Source organism: Crinia signifera, chromosome 19, assembly GCF_055691185.1.
Source record: "Crinia signifera chromosome 19, ASM5569118v1, whole genome shotgun sequence".
NCBI classification, from domain to species: domain Eukaryota; kingdom Metazoa; phylum Chordata; class Amphibia; order Anura; family Myobatrachidae; genus Crinia; species Crinia signifera.
In genome coordinates this window covers 37,665,971-37,678,052 of record NC_139226.1, presented here as the reverse complement: position 1 = coordinate 37,678,052, position 12,082 = coordinate 37,665,971, and the positions used below count along the sequence as shown (strand labels likewise).

The following is a 12,082-nucleotide window of genomic DNA, read 5'->3' as shown; positions in this document are numbered from 1 at the left end:
ACCCCTTCTACACCTGATTGGCTACCCCATCTACACTGTACTTCTATGGGTAAGTGACACTCTGATTTCTATCTTTGTCATACCATCTCAAACTGCACCGACTCTTATATTCCCTCATGCCTAGGCAGCCCTCGCTCTCTCTACATGTATTTATATCATCATGCCTAGACTGCTGCAATGTCCTCTATATAGCGCGGTCGTTCTATATAGATTATAGAACAACCGTGCATGTAAACGGTATGCAGTGTGCATGTGCGGGCCATGTTTCCGAAGGCAGCCCATGATGGGCAGCCTTCGCTGGGTGGTGGCAGGGTATGTGACACCCTGCAGGTGTTTGGGGGTGGTAACGCAGCGTTCTGTGGGAATGTCTCCTTCTCCCCACGGCCTTTGTATCGCCAAGTAAGTCTAGACTTACAGTACTCGGTGCTTGTAAGTGGGGGGGGGGGGGTAAACGATTTTCCTCCTGTGGTGGTGGGAACTCGGCAGGGCAGTGTTGACCTGTTCGCCCTGAACACTCGCAGCCCAGCAAGCAGGTGTGAATCGGGCTCTTTGAGTCATATGGGGAGACAATTGCTATATAAATAACAAATAAATATATATATATATATATATTTTAATTATTATTATTAGAATTAAAAATCAGGGCATTATTGCACATTTTGATCAAGAAGCGATTACCTATCTACTTTTACAAGGTAATAGTGGGGCAGATGTATTAAGCCTGGAGAAGAGATAAAGTGGAGATAAAGTGAATGGAGATCACAGCCAATGAACTGTGTTTAAATATGACAGTTGGGAGGTGATTGGCTGGTGCTTTATCTCCTTCCACTTTATCCCCACTTTATCTCTTGGTACTTGTTTCCTAGCACGGCGCCCCCGATGTCCATCGTAGGGCATCTGATCGCATCGCATTGCATCACATGCCATATAGCCGCATACGATGTGATGTGATGCGTTTTTTCATTGTACAAGCACCCTGATGGGTGCTTAAAATGTTAAATGCCCCCCACTATCAACGTAAACCCAAAGCGCAAACCCGAAGTGTGGCGAGCGCAGCGAGCCCGCAAGGGGCAGCGGTACGCATCCTCTGACCTTTTCATACCCCCACTATCCACGTTGGTGTGGAGTTGATCTTAGATAGTGTGGCGAGCGCAGCGAGCTACCGGGCCCGAAGCGTGGCAAACCGAAGAGGACGCGTACCGCCAGAGCCCGAAGCGTGGCGAACCGAAGAGGATGCGTACCGCCCGGCGTGGAGTTGATCTTAGATAGTGTGGCGAGCGCAGTGAGCCACCGAGCCCAAAGCGTTCACGAACCGAAGAGGATGCGTACCGCCCGGCGTGGAGTTGATTATAGATAGTGTGGCGAGCGCAGCGAGCCACCGAGCCCAAAGCGTGGCGAACCGAAGAGGACGCGTACCGCCCAAGCCCGAAGCGTGGCGAACCGAAGAGGATGCGTACCGCCGCCCCTCGCGGGATCGCTGTGCTCACCAGGCTTCGGGTTGGCATTGATCCTAGGGGTGGCGTTAACAATGGGGGGCCATTTAACATTGTAAGGACCCATCAGGGTGCTTGTACAATCAAAAATCTTATACCATCCCATCGTATGCCATTGTATGGCATACGATGCGATGCAATATTTTATTGTACAATATCGCGTCGCATCGCATACCATCGTATACCATATTAAGTGTTATGGTATACGATGCGATGGGCGCCGTGCTAGGAAACAAGTACCATCTCTTCTCCAGGCTTAATACATCTGCCCCAGTATTACCTTGTAGGAGTAGATAGGTAATCATTTATTGATCAAAATGTGCAATAATACCCTGATTTTTAATTCTAATAATAATTTTAAAATGTATTATTATAAAAATGTTTATATTATCTGATTGGTTGCCCATTGCCTCTTGGGCAATTGACATGATATTTTGGGGATTTTTTTTTTCTTTTGTACTTTTTAAGCATGTCAAGTACTCTAAGTGGTGGTCCATGAGCTTAAGTGTCAACGTTGCCATAAAAAAAATGTGAAAAACCCATCTTAACATTTTTCATTTGTCGGACTTTTGTCACTGTTGTGTATGTTAATTTATGGTGTCGCCTAGACATTGTTGACGTAGACGCTGTGAACTTAATGTACCACTCTGCAATACCCATAATACCGATACCATCATTCAGCGCCCCAACCCACTTTTTCTTGCGCTGGGCCCAGCTGTGGCAGTAAGTGTGGGAGAGCAAGGGAAGTAACGGCTGGATACGGAGAGTGCATGCAAGTTGAGAGATGCCTTGACACAGTTTTGCTATTATGGAATGCTAAAACTATGTCGTTTCACAACAGCTGGAGGGCCACCGTTTGGACATGCCTGGCTTAGTAGATAACTGTTCATTTGTAATTCCTTATCAGATATAATTAATCATGCTGGATTTAAAGACCAAAAAATTTAAATGACCCCCACAAAAACACATAGAGCATCTACAGCACGGGTGTCAAACACAAGGCCCGCGGGCCAAATCCGGCCCGCCAGACCTCGTCATGTGGCCCGCTCAGCTGCTGCCAGCCTTCACCTAGGGTTACCACCATCACAGTGTGAGTGTCACATCACATTCAGTGACACTCACATGACGACTCGAGACTGAGAGACATACCTAACAACGTGAGGAAGCCGGGTGACACAGTCACTCCGCCGCGGCGCTCGCTGGGAGGAGGAGGGAGGCAGGACAGTGGACACAGACTTGTTAGTGTCACTGTGTGACGTGCCCGACTCCTCCCCGGCTCCTCCTGTGGGCAGCGACTACGGCACTGCCATGTGTGACACACGCCCACCTGACAGCAGTGCCTGTGACACCGTGACGTGCATGCTGCTGCGGCTGCCTGTCGGACTTGGATGCCGGCCTGGCGGTGAGCTGCCTCCTGCCTGTGGTGCCGCGCTGTGCAGCAGTGGCATCAGTTGGTTCAGTATATTTACTGTAAGTTCGGCAGTGGGGTGGGCACAGTTGTGTTGTCTCTTGTTGTCCAGTCCAGTCCAGAGTCCGTGGCCGGGCAGGCAGAGAGCCAGGCCAGCAGCACAAATCTGCAGTGCGGCTACCTGTGTCCAGGGTCATTATCATTATCTGTCCCACTGTCACCACCAGTCCAGAACTCTAGCGAGAGTCCTGCGAACCCAGAGGCCCAGGTCACCTGCTGGGCGATCTGATGTCATGTCACTGTGCCCTGTCCCATGCAGTGACAATAATTTATGATAATAAAGAGTGGACACATAGTCCTACAGATACAACTGCCCTTTGAGGGTGACCAAACTGCTGATGCGGCCCCCGATGAATTTGAGTTTGACACCCCTGATCTACAGAATATAAATTCAGTAATTCTCAGAATTTTGGAGTTTAGCCAGCTGTTGCTTCACACTTCATCATTGGCCAGGAGGAAGTTTTACTGTACATCCTGCAGTATTGTGCAATTAATGTGAAGAGAAAAATTCAAATGTCTTGACTTACCAGAACACACACATCATTATACCAGGCAGTGCTGCAGAACCGGTAGCCTAGAAGAGAGAATGCCATTTATGGAACTGACTACGGACAGCTTTTCAGAATTGAGTGGCCCCTAACAGAGAATCAACAGGAGCCAGTGTCATATAACCCCGGTTCCTCCTTCTACACTTGTCTGCTATCAAGCAGCGCCCAGGAGTGTGAGGTAACGTACCATGATTTTGTACAGGATGTCTGTGGATTTTATTATGTCATTAAAACAATGTTTGTGTGTATTTATAATAAAACCGTTTCATATTATTTGAGATGTTCTAGAAAAAAAAAATCGAATGACATAAACTGCGGATAGGCATTAAACAGGCGACACATGCAGAGTGAATAGGCTGCTGAAACAGATAATGACAAATATGTTGTATGGGGTGTGGTATGACTCGATGGTCGGGATTCTGACTGCTGGCATATGGTCACTAGGTCTACAAGCATTAGGTCGACATGTATAAAGGTCGACATAACTGAAGGTCGACATGGGTTGACAGGGTCATTAGGTTGATACAAGCATTAGGTTGATATGGGGAAGGTCGATAGTCAAAAAGTGGACATGGAGTTTTTCATGTTTTTTTTTAACCGACATGTTCCGACGGGCGGTATTTTATGGCCTGATATCCACTAGGGCAGGCATTCCCAACCACGGTCCTCAAGGCACACCAACAGTGCAGGTTTTCTAGATATCCAGGCTTGAGCACAGGTGACTTAATTAGTATCTGAGGGATTCTGATTAAACCATCTGTGCTCAAGCCTGGATATCACTAAAACCTGCACTGTTGGTGTGCCTTGAGGACCGTGGTTGGGAATGCCTGCACTAGGGCATGGTGGGAGAATTAAATTACTGTGCCGATGCACTTTGCCCAAAGCATGGTGAGTATAGCGAGCTATGGGAGGGGACGCGGTGCTACGTTTCAGTGTCCATGTTGACTGTGTCAAAAAACTGTGAAAAATCCCATGTCGACCTTTTTTTTTTTAAATATATTTTGGTACTTATGAGTTATCCGGGCGTCCGATTTTTAAATCGGGTCGGATCGGGACATCGCATCGCATCGCATGCGACCATCGGATGCGACCATCGGATGCGATGCGATGCGATGCGATGCGATGACCCGATTTTTCCATAGGAATCTATGTTAAAATGGACTGAGTCCATTTTAACATGGAATTCAATGGGAAAAAAGGGTCCTTTTCATACCCCTACTATCCAAGTGGGCATGGAGTTGGATATAAACCTGTGGCGAGCGTAGCGAGCCACCGAGCCCGAAGCGTGGCGAGCGTAGCGAGCCCCGCGAGGGGACACAGAATACCGTCCCCTCGCGGGGCTCGCTTCGCTCGCCACGCTTCGGGCTCGGTGGCTCGCTACGCTCGCCACAGGTTTATATCCAACTCCATGCCGACTTGGATAGTAGGGGTATGAAAAGGACCCCTTTTTCCATAGGAATCATGTTAACATTGATTCCTATGGAAAAATCGGGTCATCGCATCCGATGGTCGCATGCGATGCGATATCGCATCGCATCGCATCTGATTGTATGCCTTAACTTAAGGCATACAATCAAAAAATCGGCAGCCCGGATAACTCACAAGTACCTATATTTTTTATGTATCAAGGCATCAGTTAAATTGTATAACAATCACATACATAGTTGGTTACAATCAATAACAGGATAGATATGTCATTTAGGTACATAGCATTTGATTTTGTGATGAAAGTAACAACAGCATATTATTAGAATCACATTCATTTTCCAATGTAAATGATTAAAGTTATAAATATAATAAACTACTTTTCTTTTTTTTTTTTTAAGAAAGAAAGTTACAGGTGTGGAGGTTGCTCATATCAAGCTTTTGACTGTTGTCCTTCCCCATGTTGACATAATGCTTGTGTCGACCTAATGACCCTGTCGACCTAACCCTTGTCGACAGGGCCATTAGGTCATGTCAACCTTTACTGCATGTCGAGCTTCAAGCATGTCGACTTAATGCTTGTAGACCTAGTTGCTGTCAATGATCCCATTCCCCACCGCCGGTACTCCAACAGGGTAGGCATGAGCAAAAAAGCCCATGGTGGACTCACTGCGCTCGCTACAGGTTCTATTCTCCCTCATTGCGGCGGTCCACTATCCCCATGGAAGCGGTACATCTGTCAGAATGAACTTAGGTCTACAGTCATTAGGTCGACCCCACTAGGTTGACTGGCAGGAAGGTCGACCTGACTTAAGGTCGACATGGGCCAAGGTCGACATGACTTAAGGTCGAATTTGCATAAAGGTCGACATGAGGAAGGTCGACTAGTCATAAGGTCGACATGGGTTTTTCACTGTTTTTTTATCCGAATGTCGACACAGTTGACATGGACACAGTTGGCAATGAGAATTGGACCCTCGCATCGCTCGCTTCGCTCGCGATGCTTCGGGCACGGTGCCTCGCTGCGCTCAGCACACTATTTTATTCTCCCACTACGCCCTAGTGGATGGTAGGGCATGAAATACCGCCTGTCGGCTCAAAAAACAGTGAAAAACCCATGTCGACCTTATGACCAGTCGACCTTCCTCATGTCGACCTTTATGCAAATTCGACCTTAAGTCATGTCGACCTTAAGTCAGGTCGACCTTCCTGCCAGTCGACCTAGTGGGGTCGACCTAATGACTGTAGACCTAAGTTCATTCTAATAGATGACCGCTTCCCATCCCCATAGAGGCAGAATAGAACCTGCGGCCAGTACAGTGAGCCTGCAATGGTCTTTTTTGCGCTTACACCCCCCCCCCCCCCCGTTGGATTATTGGCGGACGGGATTTCAATGTCAGTATTCCGACTGTTGGCCAGTCTTCCGACGTTTGTTATTATATCGAGCAAAACATTGGTATATTAATATGACCATTCATTTGTTTTCCTACAGTCATGAAACTATTTCATCATAATTATTAACGTCACTTCAACCTGATTCAATGCACGGTTATTGTCCACTATGTAGGAGATTTATTTATTGAAGCTTGGAGAGAGATAACACAAACTGGCATTTCACTGGTTGTTTTTGAAAAATTACAGTTAGATGCTGGTTTTATGGTATTTTATTTCTCCTTAGAATTTTTCCCCCTCCGAGGTTTGATAAAACTCTATGTTTTTGCATGTACTTTGTAATTCGGTAAATATTCCATTTGTTGTAGTGAATTAATATCTTCTCTTCCTGACAAGAAAATGGAGAATGTTTCCATGTTTGACTCAAGAATCAGCTTCAACAATACCTCAAACAAACTGTGTTACCAAACCGCGAAAGAAGATAACCACCTCACGCATTTCACGAATGTCTCCTCCAGTGTGATCTATTCATTGGCATTCTTACTGGGAACGACCGCAAATGGGTTCGTCCTCTGGATCAACGTCTCCAGGATGGAGAAGACATACCGTTCCATCTTGTACCAACACTTCCTCATTTCAGGATTCATCTACTCATTATTCCTGCCGCTGGACATTGTCTACTTTGCCTCGGGAACACATTGGCCATTTGGGTCTTTCATGTGTAGGATAAACAGTTTTATTTTTTATCTCCATATGTTTATTAGTGCCTTTATCCTCACTTTATTCAGTATAGACTATTGCATCGTCATAATGTTTACCTTTCGCTATACTCCCCATCGGAAGCCCCACTTGGCTTCTGTTGAGGTCCTGGTCATTTGGATCCTTGCTCTTTGTGTCAGCATATCGTATTTCGTCTTCAACAACACATATGACTGTCCTGGCTCAACCAAGTGCCACCATAGCTTTGATTATGGTGAATTAGGTAGACTTAGTGACAGGGGTACATTTCAGTATCAGACTATAGTAATATTTGCATTCATTGAAGGCTTTGCGTTGCCTCTGGTGATTATATTGTCATGCCTCGTTGTTACTGCCTTACTTTACCACAGGAAAAATCCTTCAAGATATACAACAAGCTTGAAATTAATTTTTACACAACAGATTTTGTTTGCCATTTGCTGGTTTCCATACCACGTGTTCTCCTTTCTGAAGCTGTCATCGTTCATTACTGCTGGGAGCCATCTAGACGGGGTTGCTGAAACTGGTCTACCCATTACGAAGAGCCTTACCACTGTCTATATTTGGGTCAATCCTTTGCTTTATGCCTTTATTTGTCCGGATTTCCAAAAAGTTTTCTCCATACAATCTATTTTTGCAACAAAACATTAGCAACCAAAGGCAAACCATATAAGTGTTTATTTCCATCGGTGTAAATGGCTTTCACTGTATCCTTCATATTCATGTAAGTGTTCAGCAAAAAATGTAAGAATATGTTTTCTGTATATAATGCGTCTAATTTAAAATGGAACTTTTGCACTTTGATTGTGCACAGAAAAGGCTATGTTAAAAATATAACTACTGTACATGTTGAAGACCATTGGTGGCCAAACAGGTCATCGTGATCTTCAAACAGGTCACATTTTCAAGACCACCGAGCTGGTGCACAGGTGCAGTCAGTCATTGCTCACATTTTAAAACATGTGCTGCAGTCAGTCCTAAAGGACACATTCTACAGATCCACAGGTGGTTTGGAAAACGGTTGGTAGATCCCATGGAGCGGTTTGGCCAGCCCTGCTGTAGCTGTATCTCCTCATAGCTCCTGGTCAGAAATATTCCCAGCAACAATCGCTGAACAAAACATGTTTGGAAAATGGGAAATCCTTTATTTATTAAATAATAAAAATCTATCAAATTAAATGTTTTTGGTACTCTTTACCTAGAACGGCGCCCATCGCGACCATCACGACCATCGAATGCACTAAAAAACGGGTGCGATGCGATGCCCGCGATTTCCCATAGGGATCAATGTTAAAAGTGAGATTGGACGCGATTTTAGTGTTCAATGCCTCAATGCCCGTGATTTTTACATAGGAAACAATGTTAAATGGGCCACAGAGCCCAAATAGTCACCGTGAAGTCTGAAATGGCCCCCACAATTGTTAACGCCACCCCACGATCATAGTCAACCCGAAGCGTGGCGAGCGCAGCAAGCCCGCGAGGGGCGGCGGTACGCGTCCTCCGACCTTTTCATACCCCCACTATCCACGTCGGCGTGGAGTTGAGAATAGAATAGTGTGGCGAGCGCAGCGAGCCACCGAGCCCGAAACGTGGCGAGCGGACGCGTATACCTTCACAGTTATACCCGTCCCCTCGCGGGCTTCCCAGGTGTCCATGGCGACGCGGACACCTGTGAAGCCTGCGAAGGGACGTGTTTACCTGTGAAGGTATCCGCTGCGCTCGCCACGCTTCGGGCTCGGTGGCTCGCTGCGCTCGCCACACTATTCTATTCTCAACTCCACCCCGACGTGGATAGTGGGGGTATGAAAAGGTCGGAGGACGCGTACCGCCGCCGCTCGCCACGCTTCCGGTTGACGTTGATCGTGGGGTGGCGTTAACAACTGTGGGGGCCATTTCACAGTTCAAGGGCACTATTACGGCTCTGTGGCCCATTTAACATGGTTTCCTATGGCCAAATCGCGGGCATTGAGGCATTTAACAGTAAAATCGCGTCCAATCACAGTTTTAACATTGATCCCTATGGGAAAATCGCGGGCATCGCATCGCACCCGTTTTTTATGTACCCGCGATTTTTTACCCCCGACGCCAGCGATGCTAATCGCGGGCGCCGTTCTAGGTAAAGAGTACCATGTTTTTTTATTCATTTTGCAGGAACCTTTGACTGTGGCTGTCTTGAAAATAACTTTTCACATTAAGAAAAGTCCTCTATTAAAATAACAAAACAAGAATTGTTTTTTTGTATCTATAAATCCCCTTTTCACTCGGCACTTGTTAAACGGTATATTGCCATTTTTTTCCCATTTCAAAACATTTAAGGCTGCAGTGGGAAAGCGCCAGAATTGATTTACTGGTTAAAGATAACCGGTATTTCAAAACATTTAAAAAGCAGAGTACTACACGTTTCAGAGCCGTTTTTTATGCAGTGAGAATGGCTCTGAAACGGTATTTAGTAAAAACAACAGATTACAGACCTGTGATAGGCTGTCCCCTGCGTTCTGCCTTGAAACGTGTTCAGGGGATTAAACGGGTTGACTGATGTGAATGGTACTTAAACGGTAATCTACTGCAATGTGAAGGCTCCGACCCGTTTTAAATTCCGTTTAAAAATACCGGTTTTTGAAACGTTTTGGCAGTGTGAAAGTGGTATAAAAGACTTTCTAGTGATAAATATAAGAAAAGAGATAGGGAAAGCCATGCTCATCACTGGTAGCTGCTATGGAGGACAGGAATCCACCTTCCCTGAATAACTGATATAGGGCCTTATTCTAGTTCACTCTTTCTGACAAAATCCTTCTTAGATGGACAAAACCATGTGCACTGCAGGTGGGGCAGGTGTTACTTGTGCAGAGAGAATTTGATTTGGGTGGGGTTTTACCAGAGGCGTAACTAATATTGTGGCGCCCCCCCGCCAAAAAATTACCTTACCCCTCTGCATGCCGCCGCCGCCGGCCCCGCATTCAGTCCGGCACCGCAGATAGCCTCCGGGCTCCGTCTCCTGCAGTAATGAAAAATGACACGACAAAATGGCTGCCCCCGTACAGCAGACAGTTTTTTTAGGGATGTTAGAGGAGGCGGCGGCCTCCTCTAGCATCCATAAAAACTGTCTGCTATTAGGGGGCAGCCATTTTGTCGTGACATTTTTCATTACTGCAGGAGACGGAGCCCGCAGGCTATCTGCGGTGCCGGACTGAATGCGGTGGTGGGGGCATGCGGAGGGGTAAGGGGGGGTCTGACCAGAGTGCCCGGGCACCGGGGGCGCCCCGCTGGCGCTTGCTCCCCCAAGCAGCCGCGGTGGCTGCCTTACGGTAGCTACGCCTTTGGGTTTTACTTCAAAGTGAGATCTATATTGCAGTGTAAAAATAATGCAGTCAGTATTTTCCCTGCACAGAAACAAAATTACTCACCCAAATCTAATTCTCTCTGCACATGTTACATCTGCCCCCCTGCAGTGCACATGGTTTTGTCCATCTAAGAAGGATTTTGTCAGAAAGAATGAACCAAAATAAGGCCCATAGAAACTGTAAAAGTGTCTACCAATACTCACCCTCTGACCAAAAATGTCACTCATGCCCCTTTCAGACCGCACATATTAACCGGTATATTGCCATTTTTTTACTGTTTCAAAACGGTAATATGTGCAAAAGGTCCAGAGTGAATTTACCGTTTTAAAATAACTGGTATTTTAAAACGGTAAAAAAGCAGGGTCAAACCCGTTTCAGACCCGTTTTTTTGCTGTTTGAACGGGTCTGAAACGGTACCCAGGCAGTAGTGAGCACTATTGGTCCCCAGCGCCGTGCATATTTAATGAGCCGTCCGTCCATTACATATGCGCATATGTAATGAGCGTCCAGCTCATTAAATATGCACGGCGCTGACTCAGAGGGGACCAGCTAATGCTCAGTGTACCCCATACGTGCCTACCCTCCCGGAATGGCCAGGAGGGTCCCGCAAATTGGGTCCCCCTCCTGGGCCCCGGGAAGGTGAGCAAGTCTCCCGCATTCTAGCCACAGCCCCTACTCCCCCCTTCCCCGCGGTATAAATTTCCAAATTTCGGGGGTCCGCGGGGAGGGGCGGGGTTAAATTACGCAAATCGCATCATTTCGTGTCATTTTAGCCCCACCCACGGACCTGTGAATTAATGAGGCTGCCGATCGTGGGGGCGGGGCTTAGTGACATCAGCCTCACCCCGCCCCCAAAAAGAAGCCTCACCCAGCCCCCCTTCAATCCTCTCCGGGCTTCTCCTGGAATTTTCAAAAGTCGGCAGGTATGGTGTACCATGCACCAGAGAGAGACTTCAGAGAGTGGAAGGCACTCTCCCCGTTGTCCGGGAGCAGCCAGCTGGTAGAGATCTAGCCCCGGTGTCTGGGAGCAGAGCAGCCAGCCGGAGGAGATCCTGCCCTGGAACCCCGGTGCATAGCAGAGCAGCCAGCCGGTGGTTAGTGGATGTGACCCCGGGACTAACGTGGTGCACGCCAGCCAGGACATACATGCACAGCCCGGATGTACATACTAGCAGACATGCCGCTGACAACCAGATCTGGGCACAGTGTGGCGGAGCCGGCGCTGTACATAGATGGAGGTAACAGCAGTCTGCAGCTTGCATGCTCCGGGGTGCATAGAGTTAAGTTTCCCAGGAAGACTGGTCCCGATTCCTACCACTCATAGGTCCGGGTACAGCAGGTAAGAAGGGTGAGATACACAGGGAGCACAGCAGGCATGCACACTACATGTGTCACACACTGTATGACATTCCCCAGCCATGTGTATTCTGACATATCATCTTCCAGCCATGCCTAAATATACCAACCTACAGGTATGTGAGGTTAGTGCTAGTGCCGGCTCTAGTATGTTACCCTCATGCTGCTTTCACACCGCAAACCTGCTTTAGACCAGGTATTTACATGCGATGTTAAAGGGATTAAACTTGCTCTGACCCGTTTAAAAAAAAACGTTTTAAATACCTGGTCTATGCAGGTTTTGCAGTGTGAAAGCAGCATCTCTTATATATTTGGCTACAT

General features: G+C 47.1%; 1 protein-coding gene across 2 annotated transcripts; it reads left to right on the top strand.

Moving 5' to 3' along the window:
• Positions 1 to 3,294: 3,294 nt before the first annotated feature.
• LOC146041796 (chemerin-like receptor 1) lies at positions 3,295 to 8,295 on the top strand. 2 transcript variants are annotated; one of them, XM_083161690.1, is made up of 2 exons: positions 3,295 to 3,687; positions 6,723 to 8,295. In XM_083161690.1, exon 2 carries the CDS (start codon positions 6,726 to 6,728, stop codon positions 7,713 to 7,715), a length of 990 nt encoding a protein of 329 aa, XP_083017816.1. In that variant the 5' UTR covers positions 3,295 to 3,687; positions 6,723 to 6,725; the 3' UTR covers positions 7,716 to 8,295. The 2 variants fall into 2 exon arrangements, with proteins under 2 accessions (XP_083017816.1, XP_083017815.1); XM_083161689.1 differs by having other exon boundaries at positions 6,695 to 8,295.
• Positions 8,296 to 12,082: the final 3,787 nt, after the last annotated feature.

Coding starts and splice junctions, on each gene's coding strand:
- LOC146041796 (XM_083161690.1), top strand. CDS start 6,726: ATGGAGAATGTTTCCATGTTTGACTCAAGAATCAGCTTCAACAATACC.